Source organism: Antechinus flavipes, chromosome 2 (assembly GCF_016432865.1).
Source record: "Antechinus flavipes isolate AdamAnt ecotype Samford, QLD, Australia chromosome 2, AdamAnt_v2, whole genome shotgun sequence".
Taxonomy (NCBI): domain Eukaryota; kingdom Metazoa; phylum Chordata; class Mammalia; order Dasyuromorphia; family Dasyuridae; genus Antechinus; species Antechinus flavipes.
Window position 1 is genome coordinate 42,115,270 of NC_067399.1, and position 14,185 is coordinate 42,129,454.

General features: G+C 43.6%; 1 protein-coding gene across 1 annotated transcript in view; it reads right to left on the reverse strand.

Moving 5' to 3' along the window:
• Nucleotides 1-5,095: 5,095 nt before the first annotated feature.
• Nucleotides 5,096-14,185, reverse strand: part of SF3B3 (splicing factor 3b subunit 3) — a 34,086-nt gene continuing 24,996 nt past the window's right edge. Inside the window, exons 18-26 of the mRNA XM_051974621.1 lie at nucleotides 13,375-13,549; nucleotides 12,628-12,833; nucleotides 12,384-12,540; nucleotides 10,424-10,549; nucleotides 9,682-9,894; nucleotides 9,274-9,372; nucleotides 7,148-7,291; nucleotides 6,398-6,502; nucleotides 5,096-5,714 (exon numbers count right to left, since the gene is read on the reverse strand). Coding sequence (XP_051830581.1) covers nucleotides 5,574-5,714; nucleotides 6,398-6,502; nucleotides 7,148-7,291; nucleotides 9,274-9,372; nucleotides 9,682-9,894; nucleotides 10,424-10,549; nucleotides 12,384-12,540; nucleotides 12,628-12,833; nucleotides 13,375-13,549 — 1,366 coding nt within the window. The 3' untranslated portion in view covers nucleotides 5,096-5,573. The remainder of the gene's footprint in view (nucleotides 5,715-6,397; nucleotides 6,503-7,147; nucleotides 7,292-9,273; nucleotides 9,373-9,681; nucleotides 9,895-10,423; nucleotides 10,550-12,383; nucleotides 12,541-12,627; nucleotides 12,834-13,374; nucleotides 13,550-14,185) is intronic.

Sequence of the window (14,185 nt, forward strand, 5' to 3'; positions counted from 1 at the left end):
CAAGATTTGAACCTAAGTGCTCCTGAATGCAGGGTCGGTGCTCTATCCCCTGTACCACCTACTTGTTCTTTTTTTCTTTGTTGTGGTGGTGGATGTGAGGAAATTGGGGTTAAATGACTGCATGAAATGTGAAATGGCCCAACTACTCTGCATATTGTTATGAAATTATAGAAAACTAGATTGTTCATGTTCCTTGATACAACAGAAATGGAAGTCAGAGACAGAGATCTAATAAATACCAAAATATTCATAACAAACTGTTTCCAGATCTTTGTTGACACAAAAATTAAGTGATCAGCAATTGGTGAATGGTGGAAAAACTAGAATGTATGAATGGATTGGATTATTGTGTGATGAGAAATTACAAATAATTTGTATAAATGAAGGGAGATCTGCACAAACTGATGGCATAAGAATGAAGGGAATATACACGATGACAATGTGAATGAAAAAATCAGGAAGTCCAAGTAACCTATGAGAGTGGACTGCTCATGGCTGAAACAGAGTAATCACATAAATCTCAGTTTCTTAAATAATGCTTTGTGACCCTACGTGGGGTCTCCTGAATGTGGGGCAGGGGAGAAGGGACTGTTGCAAATTTAGGGAATATGAGTAAATGTTTGATTTGAATACCTATTTTATGTACATATACACAAATTTGCAGGCAAAAAGGAATCATGAAGAAGAACTAGGACTATACAGAGCAAAAAAATCATGTGATCAACTCTGGTGGACTTGGCTCTTCTCAACAGCAAGGTGAGTTAGGCTAATTTCAATGGACTTGTGATGGAGAATGCCATCTGCATCCAGAGAGATAAATGTGAGAATTGAATGTGATTCAACATAGCATTTTTCCGTTGATTGCTTGTTTTATTTTTTTTTTTTCATTTTTTTCCCCTTTTTGATCTGTTTTTTTTTTCTGTGCAGCATGAAAAACGTAGAAATATGTTTAGAAGAACTGTCCATGTTTAACCTATATTGGATTACTTGGGACAGAGTGGAGAGGAGGAGAGAAAAATTTGGAACACAAAAGGTGATTTAAAACTTGAGTGTGATGAAGTATAGCAAGTTAACTCCAAGTTATTATGTGCAATACTTATTTCAGATTTTTGAAAGATCTTGGCAATATACTTCTTTTTTAATTGGAGACTTTAAAAAATATCATTATCTATTATAATAATCTTTCTTACAGGTATTTCTAAAGAAAAGAATCAGAAATCTACTAATATCAATGAGATTTTTTTTTAAATGGAATAAAAGGTTTGGTCATTTGCTTTATTTTACCTTATTTTCAAGCTACTGTGATTTATAGCATAAGATTTGGGACTTTTATTTTTATATTTTTAAATTTTAAAGTATAATTAATTTTTATAATTTTCATCAGATTTTGTTGTTTTTTAGAAGTGAAACTTTTATCAAGTGGGTATCATTTTTACTAATCCGCAATTTCCCCCTTCCCCCCAATATATTGTTTATATTATCAGAAGGAAAAGTTATTTGTTAGTTGATTGGCTGAATTTTCATAAAGTCTTTTACTGTATATGGGGAAATTGTAGTATTTATTATATCATTTTAAATAATAATTCATTTTTTATTAAAGTCATTTCCACATTTAGTTTACATTTGTGTATGTCCTATGCTAGCTTATATAACACAGTTCCTTTTTTTAAAGAGTTCATTTGTTAGGGGCAGCTAGGTGCTGCAGTGGATAGAGCACCGGTATTGAAGTCAGGACCCAAGTCCTGAGTTCAAATCTAGCTTCAGAAATGTAACACTTCCTAGCTGTGTGACTTTGGCCAAGTCACTTAACCCCAATTGACTCAGCAAAAAAAAAAAAATTCATTTGTTGAAGTGCTAGTGAAAATTAATGTTATTAAATAATTTGCAAATGACTATACTGATATGCATATACTTTTTAAATATTTGTAATGTGAATGAATAAAACTTTTAACAAAAAAAAAAATTTAGAACACAAAGTTTTGCAAGAGTGAATGTTGAAAATCATCTTTGCTTGTATTTTGAAAAAAAAAAAAAAAAGCTAATATTGCTTACCTGGCTAGGCAGTAGCTGAAACCAGCAGGTTTGCCACTTATCAGGAGCAACGTTTAGGAGGACTAGGGCAGAGTCCCCTTCAGTGGTCACCCTTTCCCAGTCCCCTCAACCCCCCCATCCCCAACCCCGGCACCGATGACACGGCTGCTTCTCCCATACAACCGCCGCCAGGTCCCTGGGCCACAATTCACTCCCCACCACGCCCTTCCCAGGTCTGTCTCCCCTTCCCAAGTCTGAGAACACCTTCTCGCTGCGGGCCCACCTTTCTCTGCTTGCTCATCACTTTCCACTGGCTCCCGTGCTTGTTTTGCCCTGGCTCTAGGCAGCTCCTCTCCTGTTTTCCGAACAGAGGCGTTATCTGATGAGATTGAGCACACACCTCTCCAGCAGGCCCTGGGCACTTTGCTAATTTGCAGCTGGGCTGACTGGTTTGTTTCCAAGGTGGAGTCTTTGGTTAAAGGTGAGATCCAGGAGATCAGATTTCACCCAGTGCATCCCGCATGAAACCAGCGGAGACTTCTTTGGCCAGAGTGCAAATCCGGTGGAAGCTTATGATGATTCTTGGTTCAATTTGCCTGCAAGGAGCAGGGGGATGAGGGAGGGCCCAGATGCCCTTAGGACCTTGCTTGGAGAACGGGATGGTCTAGGATCCTTCACGCTGCTCAGCCACAATCATCATCTGCAAATTCGAAGCCAGGCCATGTTACATCCCCTCTGACAGAGGATCCAGTCTTCCCTCTCATCACCTAAGCCCCTTCCTCAAGTGGTTCAGGTTTGGATATAGCTCAGCACTGTCATATGCCAGATCCCCAAAGGATCCATCCTTTAACAGCATCATGCTCCAGACATGGAAGAAATGGTTGACCAAAAATGGAGTCATTTCACCCATAGTTCCCTTAGCAGCTGGGGCCTGCTGCTCCCAGCTCTGCCCTCTGGAGCCAAGCCCTGAGCTGTGCAGCCCCGGTGACGGCTGATTCAGGACCAACCTCAAAGATCAACAAGGTGCACCCACAGCTCCAACTTTTATTGCCACTTGTGGAGGAGTTTTTTTTTGGAAGAACTTCATAAAGAAACAATATCTGAAGAATACCAGCTCTGAGGAAAAACCGCGACTGATTTTGAGACTTTCTTGGTGCTCTAGATAGATGACTACTGGAGGAAGGGAACGGGACAAATAGATGAGAATATTTTCATGGTTGAGGAAAGCTCAAGTTTTCTGACACCACTGGGAGCCCATTAAAGTTGCTCACTTAACGCTGGGCCCCACATGGAACAGAGACAAGACCCTTAGCAGAGCTTCCTTTAAGAGGACAGGATGCATGAGTAATGGAAAGATTTGGGGCTGAATCACAGCTCCTGCTTTGGCTGTTGGACAACTTGCTCGACCAAATCCACTGAGCGGGCTGGAATATTCACAAAGTAAAATGCCCAACAGCTGTGAGCAGGGGCAGAAGTCGGGTCTGCAGCAGTCCTCTGAATGGGGTGGAAGCGGCCTCGCATCTGTCGCACAAGGGCTCCCCTCTGCTGAAGGAGTGCCCACGGGGAAGCCAGGTCCTTCTTTAGCCCTGCTCCCTTATTCTGGTCTTCCAGACGGATGTCCCGTTCCTAGTGACAGCAGCAGTGTGGGCCCAGAGAGAACTATTTATGCTTTAGGTTGAAGTCATCAACCCGACTAATTCATACAAACCAAATTCTCAAGTGAGGAAATGGCCTCCCCAAGGAGAGGAAGGGAATGACGGGGTAGGATTTCAAGTTCCTTAGGTCAATGCTGAGGCAACATGTTCCCTCTCTTCATACATAATTAATAAACAAACAAGGCGAATGACCCTTCTGATAGTGGGAAAAACCAAATGAGGAATGAGGTCAACCCTTAGTTAGGAAAGATTGGTAGCAGAAGACAGTGCTCATGTGCCTGAGACAAAGACTTCAACGAGAGGGGGGGCACTGCAGCCAGAGGAGGAAAACTGGGCTCTGCTTTCCTTCTGGGGCCATCATGAGTTCCCCTAGATCAAGGATGGCAGATGGGAAGGGATGTTAAAACTCAAGGCAGCAACCGTTTTTTGGCCGTAAAGTGCGGCAGTCTCTCTTAACAATCCCAAATCCAGCCAGCCCGTCAGCAAAGGCCATTGGCCATCAGCCGCATGACAGCGCACACCATGTAGGGACCATGGTCTTTCCATAAATCAGAAAAAAAAATTACCTTCCTCCCTGCAATCAGAAGCGGAGGGACGAGAGGCGCTGAGGGGACCCTGGACAGCCGGCTGTACCATTCCTTAATACCATGAAAGAATGGCATTGACTCCAAAAGGCCTGTGGCAAGTCCCGCCCCGATGCCTTCTTCTGCACCTCTTCCTGACGGGCCATTTTTCATTGCATCTGGAGACCACAGAATCCAATGGAAATGACATGGCTGCTGACGACCAGCTCCAGTGGGGAGAAGGTACTAGGCTCCTTTTAACAGGAGCCCTTCTGCTTTGTTTTTGGTTCCAAGTCGGTGACTTCCAGGACTTGTCACCACACCCAATGTCACTGGCTACCTTGCAAGCACTGGGACTGAAAGCCATCATGGGGTGGTCTGTGTGTGTGAAATCTTAATGGGGACCCATGGTGGAACGGGTGGGGAGAGCATTTTCTCAGTACAGGGTCAAGGGAACAGGTTGACTTTGTTTCCCCAACTATAAAAGTTTGAAGAAAATTAGGATGGGGAAAAAGACAAGAAATCCATCTAACTAATAGATAACTTGAACTCAATAAACCAATGGGAAGACGTCATGTTGCCTGCTCAATCTGCCTTATAATGATAAGTATGTTAGAACCTCCACTCAATCTGTAGACTGCAAAATAGCTTGTGGCCTACGTTAGACACTAATGGCAGGAAAGTATGGAAAAACCTAGAAGGGAATAGTCGGAAAGACTACTGCAATAAGGCACCAAAAAAGAAAAAATTCTTTTCACTTCTTGCAGCTAAAATCTTGCTGTTGGGTGAAATATATCCCTACCTATGGACCCCAGTTTTAAGCCACAAGGAAAACAATGAGACTGCTTTTAAAAAGAATGGGCTTGTATTTCTTATGATCCAGAATGGTATAATTCATGGTGTTTGTATTATATAACCAATCCCACTTCAGCTCTCTCCAACAATCCCCATTCACCCCCTTCTAAAGTCAACATTGTACAAAACTGTATTTACAAGAAAACCAGTTAAAAATGAAGGGTGTGTACAAAAATGAAGGGCACGGCTGGGAGGGGAAGGCAATCCAAGCAGGGAAGATGTCTGGGACTGAGGGGACATCCCAGGCCAGGCCAGGGCCACGCATCACCGCAGAGTGTATGGAATCCACTCTCACTTGAAATGTTTCAAGATCTTTGTAACTGCCCCTTCCTCCTGTCCCACGGGATCAAAGTGATGTGATCACAAAGCAAAAAAGGAGGGAAGAGGGGGTAAACAATAACCTGCAAGTCCTCAGAACTCTTTTTAAACATAGTCTTTGACATGCCTGGGGGCAAGTCCACTGTTGGGCTCAGAAGGCGTAGCGGGTACGGATGTCTTCCAGCTTCTTTGAGACCTCCGGCGGTGTCCTATCCAATTCTTCTGACACATTCTTCTGTTTGTTGGGCTCCATTGAATTGAATTGTTCACAAAGGTCACCATCAATCACATTCTGAAAAAGAAGGAAGAGAAGATCAGCTACATCTGAACAACTGCTCCGGGCAAATGAAGATGAGAAAGGTTCTTAATCCAAGATAGTGAGGGTTCAAATGCCACCTCTGATATCACTCTGTGTGCTCTCAGATGTTTAACTTTTCTAGGCCTCCCTCAGTTTGCTCCCCTGTAAAACGAACAGATCAGACTAGATGGTCTTTGAGGTTACTCCTAGTTCTGGAGGTGTTATTAGAAAATCCCATGCTACAGCTAGGCCTGTTAAGTTGGCCCTTAATGATGGTCAAGATCAGTGTTTCCTAGGAAAGGGATATGGAGTTAGAAGAATCGTTTCTGGGTATGGGGTAGAGAAGAGAAAAAGCTCCAGAGTCTTCATAGAGTTTGGGCTAGGAAAAAACTTATGATGTAAAACTATGGATTATGGTTCTCCAGAAGACAGGACCTTATTAATTAAACAGATATGAATGTAGACTCCCATGTCCACAGAAGGCTCTCTCTAACCACATCTATGTTCATACCTGCCTTTCTCTATTCAATCATTCAAAATTATTTGGATTCCTAAAGGAAGGAGCATTCAGTAAGAAGAATTCAAGTTGTTTCAATGATAGAGAAAAGTGGACACAAGTCAAATAGAATTAGAAAAAGGGATGACAAAAAGGGAGTTCCTTCTCAGTGCAGGCCTACCTTCACAGGGAAGTAATAAGAGCGGAAGCTGAGATGGTCCCTTCCACAGAGAGGAGGATGCTCAGACCGCAGGTGCATCTCCACATGTTGGAAGAAGTCATGATCCTGAGAAAGAAACAGAAAACAAGAAAAATGAATCCTACAATTTAGGATCCTAGATTAAGAGAGGCTGAGAAAACAAGTAGATGATGAGCCCTGGTTTCTCTTTGTCCTCAATACATGTGCTTTGGCTTCCAAAAGCAACATGCTTCTTTGGGGCAGGGAGAGTAATTCCTAGTGAGGGCCTAGATTTTCCCGAAAAAGTCTGAGAAAGGAGGCACTGTGACTGAGAGGCCTCTGGCTTCAATGAGCATACAAACTAAGGTCTTGGCGCAAACTGTTCCTACAAACAAAGAAGCACAAAATCACTTGACTAATGGTCTCTTTTCAATGTGAGGGCAAGGGTTCAGGTTTTTTCATTTTTCTACCTAGGTAGAAGCTCAATGGGGATAGAGACTTGAGGCACTCATCCATATAACCCTTCTGTTTACCAAGATTAGGAAAGCTTCCTGACCTTATTCATCAGGCCATCTCACCCACTCTACCAAATAGTCCAGTGAACAGACCATGGCTGTTGAAATGAGACAGAAGTCTAAAGATTTGTTAAGTGGGAAAGAACCACTGACGAGACTTATTCTTTTAGGAAGGGGCTTCCCTGTAGCTCAGGAAATTCCTCAAAGGAAGAAATCTCAAGCAATCATGTATTCTCACCTCATGGGATGTGAAAGGCACAAGGATCCCAATCCCACCTGACAAGGTGGTATAGACAAGAGATTCTGAGCCTCCTGGAATCAGCGTGGTCTTCTGTAAGGAAAGCACTGTCTCCCCAACATGGTAATTCATGATTACTTCTGCCTGCAAACAGAATCATACCCATTTATGTCCTTTTATTACAGTCTGCTTCTGGCTTACTGAGAATAGTCTCAATTCTCAAGAGGGTGAGGTGAGCTTTACTCTTCAAATGAAGGGCTCTTGGCGAATGAAAGAGGATGGGGAATGTTTGAAGCAAATTACATTAGCTAAAAACCCTGACATTCCAAATTGATGCAGATCTTCAAGATAACTATATATACTCTGCAATGGTCAAATGGCAAGAAAATTTACAGAAAAAAACAAAAAGCTATCAATAGCATGAAAAGATGCCCAAGGGGCAGCTAGGTGGCGCAGTGGATAGAGCACCAGCCCTGAAGTCAGGAGGACCTGAGTTCAAATCTGGTCTCAGACACTGTCTAGCTGTGTGACCCTGGGCAAGTTACTTAACCCCAATTGCCTCAGCAAAAAAAAAAAAAAGAAAAGAAAAGATGCCCAAGTTTCCCTAATCATCAGAAAAATGAAATTTCAAGAAAACTTTAAACTACCCTAGGCCGGGGGGTAACAGGCTTCTGTATTTTTAGTAAAGCTAGCTTTGAAGAATGATTTTGGCCAGATAGCAGGGTCCAAAAAATTGAAGAACTCCATTCCAAATGCTCTAGCCTCCAAGAATTAAAAAATAAAATAAAATAATATAAAAATGCCGTATGTGTAAAAAAAAAAGTTTTGTTTTTTTTTTTTTTTGTTTTTGCTCTAAGGGTGTGCCTCTGTAGACATTTCTTCCCTGATAAGGCCAACCCCTATGGTTGCCCCCCACCTGAATTTTCCCCTTCTCTACCTTTGGTTTATCCCCACCTGAGTCCATCCAAATTTATCTTCTTAAAGTGCAGATGTAACCACATTACCTACCCACATCTAGCCCTCCCATCCACTCCTCTCCTGTACCTCTCTATTAGTTCAGAGAATCAAAATCCCTTCATAAGGAGCCCTTGCCACTTGTCCAGCCTTCCTACAATGCATTCCCTGCCCCATACTCAGAGACCCAATGATGCTGCCCTCTCTAGACACTCCCATCCACTGTCCCCCAGCTTGGAATTTTCTGGCTTCTTTTAGGCTCCAGCTAAAATCCCACCTCCTGCAAGGAAGCGCCTTTTTGCTTTTGGCACTCCCACCCTGTAGATTCTCTCCAAGCCAGCCTCTCTATTGCCCTTTTTGGTATCCTCAGCACTTAGCATAGTAGGTACTTGATAAAGGCTGACTTGAACTGTTATTTAATAGTTTAAAGGTTTAAAGTGCTATGTGTACACAATCACAGCAGCTCTGCTTGTAATAGCTAAAAAAAAAAAAAAAAAAGGCCAATAACCTATGTGTCCAACAATTTGAGCATGGCATTTACTGGTCTCAAGGTTATTATGCAAAAAACCCAAACTAAGTGAAATGAAAGCCACAGAAACAGAACTTTATAGAAATCGACTGCAACTAGGTATACACGTATATAGGCAGGAAAAACAGTCCCAAAGAGGCAAAAATGGCAGAATTTCAGTTAAGAATGTGAGGGGAACCAGGGAGGGAAAGGCTGCACAGCCAGTCTCCAGCCTCAACTCAAAACAAATTAGCTATGTGGCCATAATTAATCATCAAGCTGCTCTCAGAGCCCCACACAATTTGCAAAAACTCTAAGTTGAAGCCAGGTGACTAACTCAACCACAAAAGACTCATTCCTGGGAATTCCTGACACCAATAAAGCCATAGTTCTGGGGATGGACGGACACACACACATGGACACATACTCACACTCTCTCTCTCTCTGTATCAAGTGTGGTATCATGCAAGAGAGCAGGAAATAAAGGCCAATGTGCAGCATTCTGAAAGATCCTCTAAGAAAACCATATCCTCTTCCCCAAGGAAACTGGCATGACTGAGAGATTATTTCATTGGCCTCCATACAAAGTGCTCTGGAGCACTCTGAGTGCCAAGAATTAAACCCACCCCTAGGTGGGCGCATATGGAGGGGTGCAGAACCTCACCTTTTGGGAGGCTCCATTGAGAAGTCCTCGGTCCCACAGGGCCTTGTTTCCTGTCGGGTCTTCATCCACTTCATCGTTGGTGTTGGGTGGGAGTCTCACCTACCGGGAGAAGGGACACTCAGACATCTCTTCTGCACTACAAGCCGGCTCTAAGATCATCAGGAATTTGAGCATGTGCACATTCAAGAAATGAGGCAAATGTAGACAAAGCAAAAATTCTAACAAAACCAGCAAGTACGAGCTACAGGCCATTAGATCAATAAATCTATGACTGCATAAATAACACTGGTGTGCAAGGGGAGTTGACGAAAATGCTTCTGAACTAAAAACCAAGGATGAGCCCATTTCAAAGGTTCAGCCTCACTGTCCTGTCGCCCGCCCAGCTAAAGTCATCCTGTGAGGACTCACTACACAAATGTTGCCGAACTTGTCAGCCCCAGCTACGGTGTCATAGTCCAGGAGGCTGGCCGTCGTGACCCAACGGGGATAGGTGTCGTCGGCAAAGATGATGAGCTGGTTTTCGTTGCGCTTGTATCTGACCCAGATGAAACTCTCCTGGACGTCAGACACGATAACCCGATGTCCGATAGTCTGGATACCCGAGATGTAATTTGCAATGTGCTGTGAGAGGAGACAGAGGTAGGAGTGAATCCCCAAGCTCAAGCAGAGATTTCCCTAACAGCAGCATGTACAGGGCTTAAAATCCAGCCCCAACCATGATACCCACAAAGTCTTAGGCCTGAAGTCCTGAGCACACAGTGACCAGAGCTTAGGAACTCTCCACAGCCCTGAAAAGGGTACCCAGTGGAGGTCTGTTTGGTCCTCCAGCACATCACCTCTAAGGCTGCTAACAGATGATTGGGTGGTGGTGGACTGACCTCTCTTTTGCAACTAGAAATACTACATCTATATCTTAAACTCTATTACCAAGATTGTGAACAGATTCTGAAGTTATTTCCTCTTGGTACATGAATCCACCTTCCTAACTTTCCCGAGAAAGACCTTTACCCAATATCTAGGAATTGCATTTTGGAATAGCCCTTTAAGAGAACCATGGACTAGTGCTTACACCCACCACCCAAACTCACCTTTCTCCCTAACATTCCTAACCCACATCCTTTCCGCCCCTTACCCTGAGCCCCCATCTTACCTTATTCTCACATTTTCGCAGTAACTTCTTTTTTCCTAGGTCATAGACCCGCAACAGCTTTCCCACACCAATCAATACTCTGCCCTGGAATGGGGCAATGGCTGCAGGGACCTCTTCCACTGGTGTCTGAACAAGAAAGAAAAGAAGGAAACACACTTCTCAAGTACCATCTTCAGCAGCAAACCTTTCCTCATTCCCCAACTGAGACTCATTCCTGGGAATTCCCATTTGTCCAGCCTTCCTACATTGCATTCCCTGCCCCATACTCAGAGACCCAATGATGCTGCCCTCCCTAGACACTCCCATCCACTGTCCCCCAGCTTGGAATTTTCTGGCTTCTTTTAGGCTCCAGCTAAAATCCCACCTCCTGCAAGGAAGCGCCTTTTTGCTTTTGGCACTCCCACCCTGTAGATTCTCTCCAAGTCAGCCTCTCTATTGCCCTTTTTTTGTATCCTCAGCACTTAGCATAGTGGCTGGCCGTAGTAAGTACTTGATAAAGGCTGATTTGAATTGTTAAACAGTTTTAAGTGCTTTGTGTACACAATCACAGCAGCTCGGCTTGTCATAGCTCCCCCCCCCAAAAAACAAAGGCCAATAACCTATGTGTACAACAATTTGAGCATGGCATTTACTGCATGCCATGTAAGAAAACCATATCTTACAAATATACTCTTGCAAAATAACTTTGCATTCAACTCCCTTATACTTTCTCACTTTTGTTCTCTCCCCTCTCCCTCCTTCCCTCCATCACTTCCTCCTTCCTTTCTACCTTCCTAATGCCAGGGGCCATGCAAGTACTACTTCCCTCCCTGGTTCCTCTCACATTTTTAATGAAAATTCTGCCATTTTTGCCTCTGTCAGGCTATTTTCCCTGCCTACTTTTTTTTACTTCTTTAAAACAAAGATATCTAGTTGCAGTTAGTCTCTATATAGTTCTGTTTCTGTGGCTTTCATTCTTTGGCTCCTCAGTACCTAGCACAATGTCTGCCAGTAGTGGACACCTAATTAGTTCCTGTCAATTGACTGATAGCTCTTGTCAGATGTCCAGTTCCAGTCATGAGCTTTGGCTCTAAGTTCCAAAGATTTATATCCTCCTACGTATCCCAAGCACATGGCATGAAGATGCGTGCCAACTAGAATTTTTGCTAATTTGAGAAATAGATCACTATACTGTCATGGTTTTGTCTAAAATATTTTTTCCAAAAGGGGAATTTGCTTAGTATCTGCTTTAAATCACACAGAATTCTTTTTTGCAAATGGGAAACAAAGGTACTAAAGTTTCATATTTTGTGAGTCATCAAGGAAATTGATGATCTAACCAAGAACAGAATCTGAGAATTCTGACCTCAATTTCAAAGGAGTCTTCTAGAGAGGAAATGTCAACGTGGTTGAGTTCAGCTGCTGCTGTCAAATAACAGAAAGTGCTGGGCTGGGAGGTGGGAGTGGGGAGGAGAATCTCCCCAGAAAACCTAGAGGAAACTGGGTACTTTCACTACTCTGTCTAGGTTTGACCTTTTCTATCTGAAAATGAAATTCATTGAATCCCATTATAAAAAGGGTTAACATCACATAGAGGAGAAAACGCAAGATAAAGAAAAGGCATCACATCCACCAAGTCTGGGGAAGTCTGGCAATACCATGTCTTTGGTCTTGGGTCAGGCACTGCTGAAATGAGCCAGACCAATAAACAAGGGGCCAATTCAACCTGTCTTGCCCTGGCGTAGGCAGCTCATTCCCAGCAGCATTGGTGACTTCCTGAGGGAGGGCGGGGTCGGGGTTTGGGGGTGGTGGTAGCGTGTGTGTGCGCGCGCGCATGACACAGAGACTAACAGACACTGTCTTCTTAGGAGGGAGCTTTGGTCAGTCACTAAAATAGTCCTAAACTAACAAGGAGTGCCAGTACAAAGTATAGGATTTTTTTCAAATAGGGAAAAGTTTCCTGAGATGGGTTCTTTCTTACCTTGTGCAAAAACTCCAGTTTCTCTCCACTGTTCACAAGTTTATAGGTATAGACAAAGCCTCCAGCCACGGATCGGGGGTTCAGAATGAGGTCTTTGGCTACCCCCACCAGCACATACCAATCATCACCAGTATTCGAGAACCGGCATACTGCCACACTGTGGACAGAGAAGGCCTCAGGGTTAAGACTCAAGGCAGGATTCTTCAGCCCCATCCAGCAACTCTATAGCCTCTTAGCTCCTTACCTAAAAGCGGCCTCATTCTGTTCCAGCTGGACAAGATCCAGTGTGTTTCCTTGTATGGGATTCATTACCCGGACCACAGAAGCCCACTGTCCATTGCCTGCTTTGGGTGCTCCAAAGATGGATTCTGGGAGATTTTCATTCAGGAAGGCAGCAGCCATCTCAGCTGCCAATTCTCTCTCATCTTCCCCAGCTGCTTCTACCATTTCCTACAGTATAGAATGGAAGGCAAGAACCAGAAAAAAGTGAATAGATGTCGAATTGAGGGAGAAGAAAGGAAGAAGATATTATAAAAGATCAGGAAAGAAACAAAACTGTGTTGGGAAACGGGGAAGGAATTTATTTTGGCAATACAGCTTCCCTAAATGAAACGCTTTTGCCTTTATTCCAGGGTACAGCGTGGTTCTATTTGGCTATAGTATTGCCCATGGAGAAAGAGTATTAGTGGTGCTGAGGAAAATGGAAACTGATTGTCTTGATCAGGCCAAATTTCGACTGTCCCCCACACAGCAATAGCCTTAGCCTGCTTGGGGGTTAATTGTGTTGTTCCAAGGCCCAAGTCCTAGATCGGAACCCTCTGATCTATTATATATTTACTCTTGGGTGATCATGGACAAATCAGTGAAGCTCTTTGGGCCCGTCATTAGACAGCTGGCCTAAAGATGCACCTCCAACAGCAAGTAGGTCCAGCCATATCTGGTGGTCAGTGCTCCATCCCAGGGCCTCTCCAAGGGCAGGAGGGATCATTACCTCTGCCATCTGCTGTTTCCTCTGTGCTTTTGTGGCCTCAGTATAGGCGTTGTGATCGGTCTCAATGATGATAAGGTTGTTGCTCTCAGGGTGGATAACAAACTTTCTTGGAGTGTACTGCAAAGGGAAAGCTACCTGGTTGAAGACAGCACCGAGCTTCTCTAAAGCCAAAATCCTAGAAGGAAAGACAGGGCAGCTAATGAATGGGTGATCTACTCAAGAGAAATATACACTCAGAAACTGGGGTTGGGATAGATCCAGATCTATCAAAGCTGAGGCCCAGCAGCCATTTATACCTGCCTCTAACACTGACAATAAATAGCAAACCAATAAAGGATGCTGGATTGGGGAGATAAGGCTATCCAGGGACTCCTATATAAAGAACCTCTCCAAGCAGTGGCCTCTTCAGTGCCTTTGCTCCATGGGCCCAAGGCCATCATAACAATAACATTTTCTTCACCACTGCGAATACTAAGGACACATTCTGAAATTAAAATGACCTGAAAACACTGGGCGCATTTGTGCTGACCCCAACTCCTTGTACAATCAGAACAGGTCCTTCAATAAATACCAATGATTTCACCTTTAGAAGACAGTCTTCAGGGGAGCTGTCAACTTCAAGGACACATGTGGGCAGGTCAGCCCACCATCATTTTGACAAGTAGCAGAACAAAGGGACACACTTTTAACAGCAAGCATTCATTCTAGAACGCAAGGATTAGTTCAAGGGAAGCACAGAATTAGTTTTCCATTAGTATTCTGTACTCCCTAAAGACAAAAAGGGCACTTGACTCTTGGGCAAGTTTTCTGA